This window comes from Rhea americana, unplaced genomic scaffold, assembly GCF_003343005.1.
Source record: "Rhea americana isolate MKP2758 unplaced genomic scaffold, rheAme1 scaffold_29, whole genome shotgun sequence".
Lineage (NCBI taxonomy): Eukaryota > Metazoa > Chordata > Aves > Rheiformes > Rheidae > Rhea > Rhea americana.
Window position 1 is genome coordinate 2136512 of NW_028186412.1, and position 21585 is coordinate 2158096.

Below are 21585 nucleotides of genomic sequence, written 5' to 3' on the forward strand. Positions count from 1 at the left end.
TAGGTCCCTAGAAAGAATCTCTTTATTTTCATCACCTCTGATCCCTGACTATGTGACCATTCCCATATCTCAGAAGAGAGGGAAAAAGAGACAGTGACATAGCAAATTGCAAAATGGCAGGCAAAACAGAGGCCATCTGTCATTATATGCTTTAAGGACACATTCTCACAAGTAGCTTTAGATACCTAGCTTAGCTTTGCCAGGTTCCTAAGTAGTATTCTGGACTAGTGGAATAACTCAGAGCATATARGTACAATCATTAAAAAGAGAGCAAAGTACCTTTGAAAAGCTGTAGAAAATAACTCAGTGTGTAAAAGTGAGGTGTGTGCCTATCTAGAAAGTTGACATCTCTTTGATGATTCGGTGCTCACCCTGCCATCACCCCATCCTGAGACAGGAGCTTCCCACATTTATATAAACTTCTAATACARTTATAATAAGAAACTTAAGATATAAGTGAATTGCCAGCMAACTCACAGCATCACATCAGTAACTGGAGATTCAAAACATCAAGTTCAATTCTGAGGCTTAAATAGGGAAAAAGATCCTTCATGTTTAGAGCATTCATCTTTGAATCAGTCTTAGGGGTTCAGATGTCTCTCCTGATGTGTATGACAACAGGGCCTTCAGCCTTGGGATAGCTGTGTATTTGCTTATCAGAGCTGACTGCAGGTGAATTGCTGTAGTTTCTCCTYGAGGTTCCTTTTATTCCTATAGGACTTCACATGAGTAAGCTGGAACTCTACTAAAGACATGTTTTTATTTTGAATTCAGTTTAAGAATATCTTTCACTTCTCTCTGGGATTATGAAAAACTATACAGACTATTTCGATTCATTCTAAATCAGTGGCCCTTTGATAATTTAGTGGTCCTCATTTTACAAGGTAATTTGGAAACATCAGTGGATTTATTACTCAGTAGTGACAATCATCTCATCCAAGGAAACCTCTTTCTGCAGGCCGGGCAGGCTGGAAACACTATTGTGAGATATACAGACCATGGTTTCATGTGATGATGCGTCTAGCAACAATAATGAAGGGGCTCCCGTCTTTCCATAGCCTCCCGAAATCCGTACCCCGTTCGGGCTGGAAACACTATTGTGAGATATTCTGTTTCAGCAGTTAGAATTCATGGTTTCAACTTTTCAGAAGCAGGCACAAAAYACCAAGCAGGGTTTAGACAGTTATTCTTTATCTCATATTTGAAAGCTGAACTAAAATTGTAGGAGATAAGTTGCAGAAGACTACAAACAAAAAATAACTGTAAGTAGTCTGTGATGAGATTCTTGCTGTGTATTTTATCCAATTATTCTTAAACAAAAAAAAAGGATGGACAGTCTTTGGAAGAGCAGTTGTTCCCTGAGTTCCTCAGTGGCTGTATTGCCACTAATATTTCACTGACAGCCCAGAAAAAAAACCCTTAATAATGATACAAAGTTATAAGGCAAAGTCAACACAGAAAAGAATTGAGACTTCTTACAGGAAAAGGTGATGAGCCCAAGGCCTTGATAAAGAGAAAGTATAATACTGTGCATTTAGAGACTGATATGACTTTATGTTCTCTGTCTTGTGATCTCCTTAATTAGAAAATATTTATTGGTCACGATATCATGGGRTAATTAGTAGCCACCATTATGAAGCAGCTTTAGAAAGATAAATCTGATTCAAGATTATAGTAGGCAGAGATAGAAATAAGAGCATTCATCTATCAAAGTGTTATTATTATTACTGTGCAATACATTAGTGAAGTCTCAGCTAGACAGGATGCTCCAAGTAACTGCATTGTTGAGCTTACCAAAAGGAAACCAAAAGTAGATATGCTTGTTTTTAGTTGGCACAGCTGCACATGAACATGGAGTAGCAGTAGGGGGAAAAGAGCTAAGTGGATCGTATTATTGCTGGGAAAAGACATATAAGAAGGCCATTCATAAATTTTGTTTGGAAATCAGGATTATAATTAATAGAAGAGTAAAATTTTCATTGGAAAAAATGGGACAAGAAGTTTTCCTAGCTTTTAAATCAAGCCTGATGAGTTGATCTGCATAATGCTATGACACAACTGTCTGACTGGCAGTGGGTTATCAGCAGTGACACAACATCCCTTTTGTCCTATTTTCTATATTCTGTGGCATTAGACATGCTGCTGTTATTAACGATGCACTTCCTAGATAAGTTTAGGGAATTAGAGGGGTGGAACAATAGCTGAGGGTTATAGCATGCAGCTTTATGCAGGAGAAGGTCTTTAGGGAGGAAAGATTGAGGAGAAAAAAGATGGAAGGAAGTAAAACAGAATTTAGGAAACCGTAGAAAATTACATCAATGAAGTAAGAAAAAGATAGGAACATGCTCTTGCATCAGTATCAGTGAAAGAAGATACACATCTAGTGAGGTTGTTAGTATGAGGCTAGGCAGCAAGTCTATGGACTTCTGTGAATGTGGCAGCGCTGCCTTGAATATCTCAGACAGCAAATGCTCACCAGTTTTCCATTACAATTATAGTAGCACAGACTTTCCCATGACGCCCATCTGCTGTGTCTCCAGTGTGCAGGCCTAGCATGTCTGGTTCCTTGCACCAATCCACCCTTGGACCAGAATGGGAGTCTGTAAGCCCACCTTCCCAAAGCTCACCACCAGCTGCTGGCACAGCACCATGGCAAAGACAGTTTACTTGTGGAAATTAGCAACCCACAACCAATCATCTGTATCAAAGGGAATAAGTGGTCCCATCAGTGGAATGATGTGCAGCCAGATTCACCAAGAGAAATAAATGCGAGCTCAGGGGCACTACACTCCATATCAGGGAATTTGCAGCTGACAGCAGCAAGAGCATTATAAATCCTTGAAACAACCTAGGCATCTGCCATTATGCCATTAGCAATTATATCTTCTCCCCAGTTGCTTCTCACTGGTTCTTGCTGGCTCCCCTATCCTTCTCTCTGGAGCTTGTGACAGCCACATTATGCCCACACAGCAAAAGCAGTATGGACATTGAAAGGCAGGATGCAGAGGCTGTGCAGAGGGTTCCCAAATAAAGCAAAGACAAGGAATGGAATAAATCTAAGGGCACCTTATGTTTCACATAGTGTGTATGTGCCAAGGAGCTCTGTGACCATCTCACTGTGCATGGTGAGGCGCTCCAGTCAGGAAYAGCTTTACAAGAATGATCTTTGGGAGCAACCTAGCAGAGTAGCATAGATTCAGTCACTGAACTTCTTTCATTGTATCATTATTATTGTTTCTTATGCTCTATCACCCATAACTTATGTCACCAGGGTAATTCCATCTGTTCTTTTTCATGCACGAAACAGCTATAGATTTGTCACTTTTAAAGAGAAGCACTTCCTACTGAATTGTTATTACAACTTACAATCAAAATCTTTTGAGTCATGGCTAAAGTGCAAGGTACTGCAAACTGAACTGAAGTTTTTAAGGTTCAAGCTATCTTAATCGATGGATTGTTTGCCAGTAAGCAATTTTTACCCTTTTCACTCTCGAAGTTCTCTGGAAAGAACAYATGTGTCTTTTTAACTGCTTTTTCCAAGTTAAAAGACCATATTTCCCCTTGTGACACTAGAAAAAAATAGAGCTTATTTTATTCAGTTTTCCAGCCACAGAACCAGATTCTCTTCCTGAATGTTAAATGAACCCAACTGACCTGATAACTGTTGTCAAGAGTATAATAAGATCCTGGTCCATTATGGGCATAGGAATAGTGAGGGAAGACTCCTTGTCAGGTGCTGACACTCCTCGCTTTTTTGTGTGGTCTCTTTTATCAAACAGATTTCTTTTCTTTACAGCTCTTATCTCAAAGTGTGAAATAACTTAAAATGAGAATGGAGCAATGAGAAAGCCTGCTGCCTCTATTCTTTTCCTTCTTTCTGGATCTAGTGTCAGATTATCTAGACCTTTCCCAATAGATCTAAGTCCTAATCAGGATGACAGAGGGAAGAAGTCCTTGAGTTTCCCCGAGCAGACTGCAAGATTGAGTAAACAAGTAAGGATGGCTGCTTGCAAGGTTTTGTCTTGATTGCTCACAGTGTGGTAATCTCCTGTTTGAACAACCAGCTGGCTGGCTAGATCCTCTTTCTATAAGAATGGACTAATTATACTATTTTATCATTTCTATCACTATACTAAATTATGTCACTTTTGTTCTTCTTGGTCCACCAAGATTCTCAATGCTGATAACTCCTCAAACCTCTCAGGCAATTCACTTCAAAAGCTAAAATTATCTGAATCTAAAATGATCAGATTAATCCTTTCCCATTTGCAGAAGCCATTTTTATGCTCAAAAAATTGTTCCTATATCCCCTCCTCATTCTCCTGAATGGCTATGCTATGCATGACCCTATAGGCCRTGTATTTCAAGCCTCTATTGTTCCTCGCTCTCCTAAGAATTACATCCAGCAGGTCCATATGGCTCTAGAAAACAATGTGCCAAACAAGAAGACTGTGTTTCAACTGAGACTGAGATTACATCAAGGGGAGAAAATAGGTGCGGCTTCAGAACAGAAATGGCTAGAAATCTAGCAGTTCTTTGAAATCATACATCTTAAATATTTTTATACAACTACTGAAGAAATTTTGGCTATTGATCCAAGTAAATGTTCATTATGCTAATACAGTCTCCTTGTCAAGAGTTTCTTTCCTTCGCAAAAATGCTCTATGTGCAGGCTTTGCACACTCTTACAAAAGCAAAGGAATGATAAATCATCTTCATTGATTCAGGATCTTTTTGTACCGTCCAATAGAAATATAATATATTCTCCAGTTGTCAATAGAGTCAAAGTTTGATCTGAGGATGCAGCAGGCATTACCGTCTTTGTCTGTCCCATCTTTGAATTATGCTGAGCTGGTTGAACATATAAGTTGAAACCAGAATTTTGTAAAACAACCTCAAATGTAATAAACCTCAAATGTAATAAATGAGCAATTAATAGAATGATGTATTAACAGCATATATCAGTAGATCWCCAAAACGATCTCAGCCCTTGCATACTGTAAATAGACTCATCTGATTCTACCATCAATTTCCAGAAAAAATGACAGACAAGAACATTATATCAGTAGGACATATAAAGCATGAATTTAAGCCCTACTCTTGTTCAGCACTTCATGTGGTCTAATTTGGGTGGATTCCCTGATCTCTTGCTGATTTGATACCCAACTGTCAGCAGTCCTTGCAAGCAGTCAGCAGCCATGGCTGCTGGTACCGTGGTATCTTTCATGGGGTTATGGCATTATTCAATAGCTAAATAACTGTACCTAGCCATATGTAATGACTCTTGTCCCAGGAATGTTTTATATATGTATACATCTATATTATACATATACGGTGTGTGTGCATGCACGTGTGTGTGTGTGTGTGTGTGTTTAAGCCTAGATGAATTTGTATAGAGAAAGAAAAGATATTTGGCATATTGGTAGTACACAAGGGAGAGGGCACTAAAAAATACAGAACAATTAACTTCTTCAGGATGGCCTTAAGCAATGTGTATTAACTTATTACCAGCTGGACTGGTTTCTTTCTTTTTTCTGAGTGCATAATGTCTAATGCAAGAACGATTAATCCTTCTCATCTCCCCACCTCTTTCCTCCTAGTCATAAGAAAGAAGAAATAACTTCTCTAACAAAATAATTTTCCAAGGAGATGGAATTTCACTGCTATGTTACATGGAAATACCACCTGCAGTTAATATTCTAGTACTGTTGCTACAGAACATGAATCAATGTCGGAAAACAGGTTCCATCTGACTGGACATTATTATAAAGCTTACAATAATAATACTTTAGCTAGATGATTGCTGCCCTAAGCACATGAAAACTTCCCATGTAAACATCCAATTAACAGTGTTAAATTTGCAAGAATCTCATTTCAATGAAATTAAAGCATCTTGTGCTGCAGGATAATATGAAAATAATTCTGCTGCTCGTATTGTATTGCTGAAATTAATGTTAGCACTTCAAACACTGCAAGGTTTGGCTATTTTAAGCAGTGTTTTCACCTAGTATAAATTAAAGTAGATCTATGTATTTGAATGAAACTGTCATTTTACACTAGCTATATCTGCCCCCTAGACTGCCAAGTCTATTTGTATTTTACCCTTTACATATCAAGTCTGCTTTCTAGTACTAATGTTGACCTTCCAGCTAACAACTGAAATATGGAAATATCTTAAAGTAACTAAAGGCTTTACATCTGTATTTATCCTTCCTCAAGAAATTATGAAGTACTACAAGCTCTTTATTATTTTTAGTGTTTCTGGGGAAAATAGAATAGTTAGTAATTCACTGCTGTCACCTAGGAACCAGGAGAAATTTATTATGATGATAAAGGCTTTTTCTTAAAAAGCAAGAACATTTTCCAAGCAACAGAATACTTCTGATACTGAAACAGAATACATATATTTAATTTATTAAATTATTAAAATAGACATTAATTGTAAATGGATAATGGATAATAATGATTGTACAGAATAAAAAATAATATTTTAATAATATTTTAATAATATTTTTTAAAAATATTTTCACCATTTTAACATGTTTAAAAATCTATAACCCTAAAATCAACCTAATTCTAAGAGCTTTTAAAAGAAAGTTTGGACTCAGTTGTATAGTAGAAAAACACTAAACTGCCTTCCCTACTTTCTAGAGCACCTTCCTTGAGATTCTTCCAGTTCTTCCTCTTTATACAAGACTGAACATATTCTGGGGCAAAATATTTGAGCAGAATGGCAAGGCACCAATTAGTGGTGTGCTGTTAGATTTTCAAAATTTTTCTACTCATATCTCATTTGAGTGTACCAGTGAAAACTAGAAGATCATTTTATTTGGTTTTGCATAGGTAATAGATTACTGATTTGAATCTCTCTTCTGTTTACTCTTAGATTCTGATTAAGTATAATACCATAGGAAATGTCTAAATTTTAAGCACCTTTATGTCATCAACTTTAATTAATAGCGTCTTTAAAGATAAATATGTGCTTAAATATGGGTCTGAATTGAGACATTAATAAAAAGAATTGTTAAAAGCAGTAACGGTCAATCTACTACTGCAAAGTAAAAGGAACTCAAGAAGTGCCTGTTAATTCTAATATATCAGTAGTTTCCAAGCCTTACTGCTCAGCAGTGCTGGAGAAATCGTACTTACTGCTTGCACTTACAACAGAAGCTACATTTGTTAGCAAAAGCTGACTTTTAGTGTCAGCCTCTTAAAATTATATTTATATATGTGGACACCATCTGCACTGGCAAGGTCTAGTCTCATGCACAAATGTTACTGTGCAGCAAATGGCAAGGGCATAGTGAGAGGCCACATTGTGGCTCCTTCAAAAAACTTGCCCCAAGTCAGTTTGCACTGATTAGATTAAAGTAGAGTTGGAAGTAGTTTACAGTACATTACTGATGAGCCTTAGCATATTATAATGACCTAGTCACACAGGAATTATCTATCACACACAGGAATTGCAACAGTTATAAATGTTTGAAAATCCGAAGTGAAGAAAATCCAACTGATTTTGTGTTGTGCTGAGGGACTGAGTCTCCTCGTTCCTAATTAGGTCAACAATATTTAGATAAAAAAGACTCCATCTACTGTGATAATATAAAAATTTTGTATAAAAGTAGATGACATTCTGATTACTTCAGTGATTTTACTATAGCAATAAGTCATACCCATTTCCTGTGAGATTTAGAGGTTTGTACATCTATCATAAAAGAGCAAGAGAAAGCAAGAAGGAGAAAAGGGAGAGCTCACAGTCATTCAAGGAGAAATAAAGGTTTCAACTATTTACAAACACTTGTCCTGATTCCTTGTAATCTGCATTAAAGAAAACTGACAGATCCCATATCCAGGCTAATGTGAAATGACAGAACCCTGTGAAAGACCACAGGCTAAATGAGTCAGTGCAGCTTCTCCACATTTGCATCTAAAAAGTTCTTATTTCCAACATGCACACAAACCAGTTTCATACCCCTGTTTTAACACTGCAATGAGAAATGTGAGGGACAAAATTTTTGACCACTTCAATAACTTATTCACCTTTCTTTTAGGCAGTTACTATAAGCTGAAGTTTGCAAAGCTTTACACTAACTCTTCACTAAATTCTTCATTAACACTCCCCTAATTGCTTTGATTATTCTTCTAAAGCCCTAAAAAAAATAAAAAAAAACTTTAGCGTGAAAGATAAAGCTAAATGCAGAAACAGAAGCGTGAAAGATAAAGCTAAATGCAGAAACAGATGAATTAAGAATGTAGAACGACAAAAATGTGTGCAGTCTAATCAAACAACTACCTCTATCCATCAGTATAAATCCTAGATAAATTCTTGAAGGTTGTGTAATATTTGTAACTTTCACTGACTTCAGCTGCTCATCATCTCCAGGGTACAGATTTCAGGATGTGTCATAGAATTTTAAATAAATTCTAGCCACATTATCACTACATCTGCTTATGAGAATTCATTATGAATGATAAAACAGAACCCAAATTAGACTTTGACCTTCTTATTATCTTAATCTTGATGCACATCTCTGCTCACTGATTTTACATGCGATAGGAAGCACGAATGTGAAATCTTGACCCCAGAAGGTCAAGGTAAAACTGCCACTGGTGATAAAGAAAGTTGAGATTTTGCCACCATCTAAGCCAGTGTGACCTCTGYTGGATCTAGATAATATCTGTGAACTTCCTTAGCTGATGGTACCAGGTGTCAGCAGCAGACTATTTTGCCTGTAAGTCAGTGGAGCAGTAAGAAGATCCAGATAGGTAATATATTTCATTTTTTCTTAAGAATTACTGGAAGGGAAAAATCATCAACGTTACGGCAGTCAGAATAGGCCTATGGTTTATATATCAGGACAATGATGACCATAGGTCCTGCTTCCTGTCTTTCTACCCTCAGAACAAGACAAAAGATTACAAATAGTCTCACAAGATTTATATATATGAAAGAGCAGAGATGCATAAACTAGCTACTTTTCAACCAAAATACTGTACAGTGAAGGAAACTTCTTAAAAATCCTGTCACGCTAGCATTTCTCATATGAGTAAATGAAATATCATGTTGTATTCAATCCTTTTCTTGACATCACACCACATCTGAAGGAACCAAAACTTTGTCATTCACCCCTGTCTTCTACTATGTTCATCTTCCACCTACAGCCGTTTCACTTACCTCTCTGTCAGTCGGCACTGATTGTCAGAASGTACCTCTGGATGCCAAATAAAGGACTTCCAAATGCCATCTATAAGCATAGATCCTGCTTTCTTTTGATCTTAGCTTCCATTCACCAGCTACTCAACAGACTCTTGGTCTCAGAGAATACTTTYCCACTCACTTTTCCAATATACCATATGCAAACAATATGGGCTTTCATCCTTCCAGATCAAACAGCACATTCCTTTATCAAAGATCTTACTCTCGCTCATACATGCTTTATTGATTAAAAATACATTAAAATGATGAAAAGACTGAGCTGTGTAATCTAATACATTTTTGTTCAAAAAAATGAAGTAAAATATTTCCAATCTTAAGTGTTTCAGCAGAACAATACCTTTGAATTAAAAGATTGTAAATACTTTTACAGAGAAAATTAACAATTGGAAATATTGTATGAAAATTATAATTATTGAGCATTTCTGCAATCTTCCTAGGTCAATCAAAGTCCAGTCCTGAAGTCTTAACAAAGAAAATTCATACTGTTATCTATAACATCTAGCATTTATGTTTTTATGGCTTTGTAACAATTCTCAATCAAATTTAGTGGGTTTTGCTGTCATTAAAAAAATGATATCATAGAAACACTACTAATATGTAAGGAAGACTTTCCTTTGGCTGAGGAGGATAGGGATTAGAGACCTCCTGGGCAAGCTTGACATCCACAAATCCATGGGCCCAGAYGGGATGCACCYTCGGGTACTGAGGGAGCTGGTGGATGTTGTTGCCAGGCYGCTCTCCATCATCTTTGAGAGGTCCTGGAGAACTGGAGAGGTGCCTGAGGACTGGRAGAAAGCCARTGTCACTCCAGTCTTCAAAGAGGACAAGAAGGAGGACCCAGGCAACTACAGGCTGGTCAGACTCACCTCCATCCCCAGAAAGGTGATGGAACAGCTCTTTCTGGATGTCATCTCCAGACACATGGAGGAAAAGAAGGTGATCAGGAGTAGCCAGCATGGATTCACTAAGGGGAAATCCTGCTTAATCGATCTGATAGCCTTCTACAATGGAATGACTGGCTGGGTAGATGAGGGGAGAGCAGTGGATGTTGTGTCCCTTGACTTCAGCAAGGCTTTTGACACTGTCTCCCAYAACATCCTCCTAGAGAAGCTCAGGAAGTGTGGGTTAGATGAGTGGACAGTGAGGTGGACTGAGAACTGGTTGAAAGGCAGAGCTCAGAGGGTTGTGTTCAGTGGCGTGGAGTCCAGTTGGAGGCCTGCGGCAAGTGGTGTCCCCCAGGGCTCAGTCCTGCGTCCCATCCTGTTCAACTTCTTCATCAGTGACCTGGATGAGGGGACAGAGTGCCTCTACAGCAAGTTTGCTGATGATCCCAAGCTGGGAGGAGTGGCTGACACACCAGAGGGCTGTGCTGCCATTCAGAGAGATCTGGACAGGCTGGAGAGTTGGGCAGAGAGGAAGCTCCTGAGGTTCAGCAAAGGCAAGCGCAGAGTCCTGCCCCTRGGGAGAAATAACCCCAGGCACCAGTACAAGGTGGGGACTGACCTGCTGGAAAGCAGGTCTGCAGGGAAGGACCTGGGAGTGCTGGTGGATGACAGATTGACCATGAGCCAGCAATGTGCTCTTGTGGCCAAGAAGGCCAATGGTCTCCTGAGGTGCATTGGGAAGACTGTTGCCAGCAGGTSGAGGGAGGTGATCCTATCCCTCTACTCAGCCCTCGTGAGGCCTCATCTCRAGTCCTGTGTCCAGTTCTGGGCTCCCCACTACAAGAGAGACATGGAGCTACTGGAGAGAGTCCAGCGTAGGGCTACAAAGATGATCAGAGGGCTGGAGCATCTGCCCTACGAGGAACAGCTGTGAGAGCTGGGCCTCTTCAGCCTGGGGAAGAGAAACCTGAGGGGGGATCTTCTCATTGTGTACAAGTGCCTGAAGGGAGGGTGTCAAGGGGACGGGGACAAACTCTTTTCAGTTGCCCCATGTGACAGGACAAGAGGCAGTGGGCAGAAACTGAAGCACAGGAAGTTCTGCCTGAGCGTGAGGGGGAATTTCTTCCCTGTGAGAGTGATGGAGCACTGGAACAGGTTGCCCAGAGAAGCTGTGGAGTCTCCTTCTCTGGAGATCTTCAAGGCCYGCCTGGATGCAACCCTGTCTACCATGCTCTAGGTGACCCTGCTGAGCGGGGAGGTTGGACTAGATGATCTCCAGAGGTCCCTTCCAACCTTACTGATTCTATGATTCTGTGATTCCATGATTTAGCCCTGTGCTAATTATCCCATTTGCACCCAATGCAGAGGCCCAATTAATGGATTAACATGAACTTGTCCTGCTTTGAGATGGGTTGGGGACAGGGAATTTAGCTGTTTAGATGGGAACTCTGCTGTATCTAGTAACCTCTGAGAATTGTTTATTTTGGATGTTATCCTGCAAGTCCAATTAGTGGGGTCTATACTTACARTGCCTTCAAGGCCTTTGCTATAGCTCAAATGTAATTTCAAGGACCAACAGAAATCTGTTGACCGTGTTTACGTTCCATTTAATAATGTTGTGGCTGATGGCCTTTATGATTCTATGATTCTATGATTTCCAAACTTACTGATTTTCTAGATAAGAAAACCATGGACATTGCAAATAGGACTACCTATAGCTGCACTATTTCAGATAAAATCGTTGTGGAAATATATACTGATATCAGATACCCTTTGAAATTCACATTCAGTTTACATTTGGCTCTTTTCATTAATATTCAAACCTTGTTGGATTCATGGCATTCAGTATACAGCGAAGCCTGTATGGGAGCCTTTTGTGAACTGATTTCGGAGAGCAAAGTTCAAGTTCAAAAACCATCATTATTTGGTGCTTACCACTTAGATCATTAACACACTTTATATCTTCTAATTCTTTAGACTGTCTGTCTCTAACACTGTGCTGTTGGCTTGATTCAGCTACCACCAAAAAAAAAAAAAAAGAAAAGAAAAGAAAAAAAAGAGAGAGCTCTGAGAGGCCCTAGAGTATCATGACCTAGGTTGACACATCTGTATTTAGATATCTTCAATGAACGTTGGAACCTAAATTTTCATTACTGTCAATAGAGGTTCCACTGACTGTATTGACAAGACCCAGAGGTTAATGTATAAGAAACTAAGCTGCTGAAGATATCTTAACTTGTATTTTATCAACAGTCTTTAGAAAGATATTTTCTTTCTTCCCTGGTCATCTTGATAATCCTCCTGAGTGCTGGATCTGATTTAGAATACTTTTTTTCTGAATATTGCTGATCAAAATTTTTCTGTATTCCACAGTGTGTTTTCTCATCACCCTATCTGTTAATACTTACATAACCAGCTACARGTGTCTCATTTAAAATATTCTAGGGTTGCATCTGCCTTAGCTAAATAGCACTGTCAGCTCAGAGGCACATTCATTATTTTCTTATGAGTCTGGTGCTTAAAGTCATCAAAGTCCTTCTGTTTGATATTCTGATCATCCCATGTCAACAAAATGTTTGATTCATCATCAGTTGCTAGCGTCTGACTTTTTATATCCTGGTCTTACCCAGCATACTTTAGTTAGATCATGTTGCACTTTATCTTATGTCCATTTGTTGCCATATCTTGATTATTCTTTTMATTAAAATGTTGCTAAAAACCTTGGTTGCCACTGATGTTAGATGAAATTGCTTATTGATTTCAAGACCTTAGCCCTCATTTCTTTTTCTCAGTGTTATTAGATATATGAAAATTCTTTTCTGTAGAAATACTAAATTAATGTGCCAGTTCTTTCAGAGTCCTAGGATGGACAACATCCAGCTTCTTGATGTGATTACAGTAAATTTTGCTTGTACTTAAAACAAAAATCTAAGCACTGTCACCTTTACCCCTCATCCACCCCTTATCTATCCCTTCCTCTATCATCATCATCATCAATTCCTCATTTTTAATAAATTAATAATTTAGGGCTTTTTTTTCCTGAATTGTTCAATTATCCTTAACTCTAGAAGCTGAAAACTTTTTTTGTGAAATTTTCTTATTAAAATATGTAGACGTACTAGGCAAGTCATCTCTCTAAGACTCAGAGATATTGACAGGTAAAGAGAAGTCTGTATTCCTGCTGTGTGCAGCACGTGTTGTGTGAATAAAGCAAGCTGTTCGGTTTCCGTCATAACTAGTCTCTGGCATTCTTCCCAAACACAAAAAGAATGACAAAGAAATGAATTCTAGGCATCTTAAAGGAAGTATTAATTTCCTGAGTCAAATGATTCACCAGCAAATGTGTTTGCAATTCCTTTGACTGAGTGATTACTCTTTTCCTCACGTATGGGGAGAGCTTTTAGCTGAATAGAAATGTATCTGATAATATGCATAAGACTCATTAGATAATATTCCATATGCATCTAACTTTCTTTTCCTCCACGCKCAAATTGAAAAACTGTTTTACATCAGGACTTACACTGTGTACAAGCTTTTATAATTTGAAAACAGTGTAGGAGTGGCCTTCCACTCGTTTAGTGTTAACAGCATATCGAAGAAAACTATCACTATTCTGCAAAGCCTGTTGTCATACTAATAATACGGTGTCCTAAAAGCACTGATCGTAGAGAAACTTGAGAGGAAAAATACAAAAGCCTGTTTACTCCAGAGGGAGAGGAAGGAAGGTTTCATCATTGTCAGTTCCTAAACCAGATTGTTTCTCCAAAGATGTAGCATATTATAACAAAATTTCAGACCTGCTAATTTGTTAAAAAAATACTCTGAGTCAAAGGCATTTATCGGATATAATTATGTCTTCTATAAAAATACCTTTAGATAAATAACGTGACTCAAAAACCAATAAGTATTTGTTTAGAGCAAAATGGAAGATACATCATCAAATTGCTGCAGGGAACTGGAGAGTTGRCATGTCCTTCCTCTGCCCCTATTCACTTTTAAAGCTGATATTTTCTTCTGTCTCACTACTGAGAGCAGTGATGGGTTTTGCATCTGAAGTGAATAGAAGTACATTTTTCACTAGAATGAAATCCTTTTCTCTCCACCACAATTTTTATAAACCAGAGAATAAAATGCCATTTTTCACAAACAGGGTCAGAGAGTGTGGGGTATTTCTTTTCCCAGAGAAAAAANATTTGATTTGTATATGTTATTGTATTGAAGCATTTAGTAAATTACTCCTAGTTTACATCAAAGGTAATCAACTTTGTATTTTAACATGTTAAACCTCAAAAGGGAATTTTTCCCCTTTTTTAGCTGCTGAAAAAGCCARCTCAGACCTGTTAACTGGAATGATGAAAGCTCCTTACTCCCTGGTTGAACACTTCTCTCCCAAGAGGAAACCACAGAATTGGTTCTTACTTGATTTTAGAGGATAGCTTCACTACGGGATTCCCAGCAGAGGGAATGCTATTCACTAAATTAACCAGTAGAAAGGCCTGACTAGAAAGATATGACTTAAAATCCAACAATCCCTGGGGCAGTCATCCACCTACTCAGGTTAGATGCTTTCTGGAAGAAACAGAGGTCTTACCTGACCTTCAAAACGAACAAAGAGACAGCACCTCCTTCATACCTCCTTCATCTCCTCCTTCACTTCTATATGATATCCCAAAGCACTTGACAAGTAATATCTGCTGTCCGTGTCTGTTTGCCTGAGTGCTTCAAACCCACATCTCCCATGTCCTTCGAGAGAACCCAGACCAACATCCAACCTGGTACTGGAGAAGCAGCATCTGCAAGCAGGGCTTRGCCTATATGGCGCTTAGGAGGTGCCTAAGCAGGCTTGCAGTTCCTTTCTGTTCAGCAGAGAATTAATGATTATTTATTTACCTTCTTGGGCTGCAGCTTTACCRTATACTACATTTTGGAACTTTACTGTTTCAGAACAGCAAAAGTGAGTTAAGTTTCAGTTCTACGAAGCTTTGTGAACGCTGTGACTCAGACAGTGTAAACAAAGCCAAAATTTCAAACTTCCAAATGAAAATGGCTAGACAGTATTTTTCATGAGTATGCTTCAGTGGGGTTACTCATCTAGGATGTAATGTAACTGGAATTATACAGGACTCAAGGATAAAAAAATACAAGCTGAGCTACAAAAAAGTAGAAATTATTTAAATCCTTATGCTGCATTGTGTGTGGTAATACCATAAATCATATTTAGAYCAGATATAATTAATTTGAGGCTTTTTTTCCAGTCCTCTTTTACTGGTACTTCTCTTTCCTCTCACATTTGAMTTTTAAGGTCATTTTTTGTTCTAAGTGGAATAACTTGTGCTTGATATTGAAATGTGATTTCACAATAATAAAGTAGTGAAACTTTAAAGACAAATTATGAAGAATCACATTTTTACTTTTTACAAAAGAGTCATTAAAATTCACCACTGATAAGTGTCAAAGGATACTAATCCACTGATCCCTCCCTGAGACTTTTTGAATTAAGGAAAAAGAAGTAAAATGGGTTTATTTCAGCCCTTTTGAAACAGAAGAGAATTCAATTATCRTCTTCATCATCCCTAGTTACAGAGGCAGTAGTCCTTAATCCTATTTATTAGCTTTAAAGGATAACACTATGGAATTTGGCTGCTATTACTGCAGATATATTTATATATTTATATATCTATCATTTTCAGGATAACTATTCTTCCGTATGGGAGCCTGCGAATCCTGAATGCTTCCAAATCTGATGAAGGACGATATTTATGCCAAGGTGAAAATGTATTTGGGTCTGCAGAAATCATTGCATCAGTATCTGTAAAAGGTATGCAAAAATATTTTGATGATAATGATGATTATTGATTATTAATATTTCATTATTGTTATGAAACCTCAGCAGAATATAACAGCATTGTACAGACACAATAAAAAAGCAGTTCCAACAGGCTAGCCAGCTAACCTCTGTTTGATTAAATATTGTTTTTCTACATCAGATTACACTCACTGGCTGGTTTATTGTAGCTATCCATTCAAAAAATAGTATATACATTAAATATATAACTCTATATGTAAAAGAAAATGGGAGAGATAGATAAAAATTAATATTCTTTTTTGGATATTTTAGTTTTGGGAACTCTCTTACCCATACTCCTTCATACATGGGAATGAAGTTTAGAAATAAAGCAATAATTGTATCGCTAGAAATTCCAAGAAGAAATAAACAACTTAGTGCCTTAGAAAAGCACTTATATTTAAATCATTGAGTTACAGTGAACTTCTAAGTCACTATTTTGTCACTTTCAAAGTGGATTCTTATATGATCATTGGTTTAGTTTTAGGTGTGCAAGTCTTTTGGCTGCATTTCTTAAGCATTTTACTATATAAAGTAGGCCTGTAAATTTTCTTTGTTGTTTTGTTTTGCTTGTTTGTTTATTTTAAGGGACAAAACTGAGATTTTCATATAATCACAGGATTCCAGGTACTAGAGACTTGGRAAAAAAAATGTTTTTTTGCTGAGACTAGTAAAATTAATTAATTAATCCTTTCCACAATTCCTACAGATTATTGTTTAATATCTTGCCTTATTGCTGCCACAAAATGTACTGTACCCCCTACTCACAGCTGTCATTTCTCAGTGTACTTTACAAGCCTAGTTCAGCATCTCACATTACATATTTGAAATATAGTATAAATACTAGGYCTGAGTAAAGTAAGCAGAGCTCAGTCACATGTTATATAGATGTGGTAACATGACAAGATGTCCATTTAAATGTTGCTAATTCTTGTATATTTTCAAGACCCTACAAGAATAGAGTTGACTCCCAGGAAGACAGAGCTAACAGTTGGAGAAAGTATTGTCCTTAGTTGCAAAGCCATCCATGACAGCACTCTAGATGTCACCTTCTACTGGACGCTCAATGGGCAGCCCATTGACTTTGAAAAACAAGGTGGACACTTTGAAAGCATCAAGGCAGTAAGTGACCATGCATTTGTCATCTGTGTGCTGCAGAGTTATAAGAATGTGCATGTTTTTACACTTCTGTCCCATTTACAAAGGTCCCATTTCTGACCTAATTGAAAGATGACTAATTTCGCTAATGTTAAAATGAAATGTTAGCTAAAGGAGGTATGAATGGCAGGTTACTAGGACTAATTCAAGCAGTTTTAATCAAGAAAATAATAAACGTAAAGTTCTACATCTGATTAATATTAGTGAGGCACCTGGCAATTATTGCAAGGGAACAGAAAGTAGTTTGAGACAAATCCTCTTTATATTCTCTACTGATGTTAATATATCTTCTGGCAGGATGCKGCTATAACCATGGCTGTCTTTTTCACAGATAACATGGTTGTTAGAATCTCCTTTCCCCCAAATGCTCTTACTTACCCAGCACATATTTTAATATTTGAATAGCAAGAAGTGCACTTATTTTTCCAAAGCCCTGCATGAAGTAGGTTGTAGCTGTGTAGCTATTATTAAATTTAATAAAAATCACATGGCCAAAATATGCTTACTAATTTCAAATATTACTCYTTGGTTCAAAAACAATTTGATGTAACAAACAGTATGGTAAACTAATTCAAATCTGTCCCATATAAAGAGGTTTATAGTTTTCTGAGTAAAAAGAAATCTCTTTAAATAAATGAGTTTGGAAATAGAATCCACAGTCATTTAACTCAATCTACCTATTAATGAAATGTAAATCAARCAACCATGCTATGTTAACAGATAAAAAATGAAGCTCATCAAAGGTCAAGAAATTTTAAAAGTTAGTGTTTCTAATTTGAGTACAATGTAGTAAAGTTAATTTTGYTTTAAAAATCTTGTCAATTGCAATCAATTTATTCTTCTTCTTGGTTTTATAGAAGTCATGCTGTACTCATTTTGTTGGGGTTTTTTTAATGACTTCAATAASCTTTTTAATTGAAAAACATTATCAAGTATATTTTAATGTGAGGCTGCCTAGCATTCTTATCTTTATCTGAGGAAGACCAGCAGTCTAAATCCAATACGAAATATATAGGAAGGGAAACAGGAATACTCTTTTAAAAAAACTTGAAGGTTTTTTTGAAAAATATCTGTAAGGAATGTGAAATTTTTCCAGATGTTGTGRGTATTGCAAATATTTCATTTTCTATAAAAGATATATCCATCACTCTTATCCTGCTTGTTCTGCCCCTCAAAGGTGACTTAATTTTGCTCTAACTTTCCAGAAAGTGCACTGGAAATGAAAAGTGAGCCACAAGAGTGCCTTTCTGAAAGTTATAAACAACAGAAACTGCTCAGTTGTTGAGTTCACTGCCCACAAATTATTGCATCAATGGAGCTGAGGTTTGAAATCATTACATATTACATTTAAAGTTCAAATTGTWTTWAARATCTAAAGTCTGAAACTACAAGGTYCCTGTAGTGGGTTTCAGCATCTTCTATGCTGAATAAATTTTCAATCACTGAGAAAAAACTTCAGGCTAGGAAATTGCCAAAGCCATTCAAACTTAAACAAAGTAAAGCTAATTTAATTTCATTCATTTTATTAAAATAAGATTTTCTAGACCTTTTAATAAGAATTCAGTCATGATTTCATTTCTACCACAGGAAACCCTCAGATTCTTAGAAAGGGTGTATGGGGAGGACAACATACTGGTCCTATTTTCAGAAAAATACTTGTGTATAGYTCATTGAATTAACTTTAGTGAAACYGAGCARAGGATTTCTCCTCTCCTGTACCCAATACCACAAACAAACATATATTCAAGGAATCACGAAGACTTATTTGTATCACAACGATTTCTTTGTTGGTTCCTTTCATTGGTCTGATATGACTAAAATATTGCCATAATCTAGYAGATTTAACCACCTATTTTAGTAAGACTTTGAGACAATCATGTTTGTTAAAATAATGAAATTCTATACAGCTCTAAAGAAATACCCAAATGAAGTGTCAGATCGTAACCCTGCTCACACAAGTGATTGTCAGCCCATGCTCCATTTGCTTGCATTCCTAACTTACTTGAATGTCAAGATATGTCTTTCTTTTTTTTCACTCTGAGCAGAGAACAGAAATGTAGGCTTAGACGAACCAGAAGTATCTACTGACACATTACTGATGTGATGGAGGTAGGGGAAGGGGACACAAAATACTTCTTTTCAGAACAAAAATATCAAAAAATCTTACCCCGTTAGGCTAATCCTCATTGAAATTTTCTGAATGCTGTTGGAAATACAATCCGACACATCCCTTTCCCTTCTGAAAGTAGTAGTTAAAATGTAAGCAGGTCTCCATCCACCAGAAGGCATGCCTTTATTTTTACTTTGGTCTGAAATGAAGCTGTACTGTGAGTTGAGGGTGGCAAAACCCTAAAGTAGCAGTTTTGCAAGGAGATACAGTACATTTTCTGTATTTTGACAGCCACTTAGGGGGAAAAGCCCAAAATAATTCCCGTATTTGTGAAACTCTGTCAGTCACATCTCATTATTCTATTATCCAAATAAGCATGTGAAATTATTCAAAATGACAAAAATACATTTYTTAGCTTCATTAAAACCTAAAGTGTGACTTGGTCTTAGGTGAAACAAAGACAAAATAAACCTCTTCTGCTTAGCCTATCCAGTAATCTCCTTTAACTTATCGATCCTCAAAGGAAGGACACAGAACGTGATAAAGATGCAAGTTTTGGAATGCAAATAAGGAACTCTGAGAAAGCCAAAAATCTAATCAGATTTCATCTATATCCATTATTTCTCATTTCTGATAGAATTATTTTAAATTGTATGAGTTGATGATGAACAACATGCTTTTTAATTCAGCACATTCAAGAAAAATGTCTTCTGTGTGATGAAGTTATGTAATTATGCATACATTTCGCGCTGCACACACCGGTGCTTCATCAGATTAAAAGTTGATGGGGTTGGTTTGGGATTTTTGTTTGTTTATTTTTCTTTTGAAAGCCAAACAAACCAAACTCGAATGGGTTTTGCTAATAACAAMATCATCATCAACCCCTTGCCACCGGCTGCGTTGCTCGCACTTTCACTGTGACGGATCCAGGTGTTCAGTCTAACAGACATTGCGACGCTTAAAGCAATGTTATAAAAACTGTCACCTAAGCAAGATTTATCTGAGCTGTAGACAAATTTCCACTTGTGAAAATTGCTCATTCCCTGATAATTACAACTAAGATGAAAATGAAAAGCTTCTCTCAACAATACATATTGCTCTGTTCATTTGTAAAGTATATGTTTAGCTTTGGTATGTAAAAAATAAGTGCTATCATTTCTCACACTGAGATCTAATTTTTATTCAAATGCAAGGTGCTTTTGCTGTTGTTTACTGAGCTATGAAGCATTTAGTGTCTGTGGCAGTTTAGRTATTTCAGGTACTTGCCTGGCAAGAGGATAAGTGCTGCAGGGATGTCAAGTTGAACAGAGCTGTGTGTGAAGGGAATACTAAGGAAAGGAGACCAAACGCCGCTGAAGTGATAGCTGCACTCTGGGAARAGAAAACATCCCAGATCTTTTGTATGCATAACTGCATAACACACCTGGTAGCAGAATAAGCGTGCAAAGGGATATATACAGCCAGCATGCTCTGTCAATAGAAAAATGTTACCTTATCTACCAAAAGACTTGATACTATTTTAGGGTTTGTGTGGGGTAACCTGCATAATTCAAAAGGCAACGTTGCACAGACGCCCAAATTGCCAAAACTTCTTTCTAGCAACACCAGTGAGCACTGGACCACAGAAAGGACAAACCTTCTCCTTGCTCCGATTAAGAYAACTTTGATTTTCTTTCCTACTCCTTTGTGTCTAATCCAAAAGTCCMATTTAAAATTTTATGGAGAATTTTCTCTCTAAAATTCTCTATTGACATTAATGTTTATATTGTCCTCGAGGTATTCTGGGCACTGGTCCCTTTTCTAGACTAGGATTACTGATTTTGCATGTGTCTTTTAATCAGCATATTCCCACTCCAACTCTCTGTTTGAAAGCTGATGGTGCTTTTAGAGCAGGCAAATAAAAGGATTTCTTGCAGTTATCCACATATTGGTAAGCAGCAGCCTTGACCTCAGCACAAGTATCTTGCACACTCAGGAAAATAATTTAATTTCAGTACCTTTTTTGGTCCTTAGCCTTAACTGAAACAGTTAAGGCTTCCCCAACAGGGGAAGTAATAAGCAAAAATTGTTATGTTATATTTTACAGTGGTAATTTGTTCACAAGGAGTGAACTAAAATCTATCAATTCTCTTAGAAAAGGTTAGTAGATACGCATYGGACAGTCCATTAACTACTGTCAATCACTGGTGACTTTAATCTAATAACCTAGAATATGGAGCAAAATAACTTTGCACCTTTCCCTGCATTTTCAAGTCTCTCCTTAGTTTTGCTGTAGGACTTTAATCATATTTTAGAAGTTAAGATTCAAATGTTGTTAGCATTTTATAAATGAGCAGCATTAACTTCTACAATTAAGCAATTAAAACAGCAG

The 21585-nt window shown here is 37.2% G+C and overlaps 1 protein-coding gene across 1 annotated transcript in view; it reads left to right on the top strand.

The window, feature by feature from the left end:
- CNTN5 (contactin 5) overlaps positions 1–21585 on the top strand; it is a 269415-nt gene that overhangs the window by 179183 nt on the left and 68647 nt on the right. Inside the window, exons 13-14 of the mRNA XM_085309094.1 lie at positions 15792–15919; positions 16893–17068. Coding sequence (XP_085165220.1) covers positions 15792–15919; positions 16893–17068 — 304 coding nt within the window. The remainder of the gene's footprint in view (positions 1–15791; positions 15920–16892; positions 17069–21585) is intronic.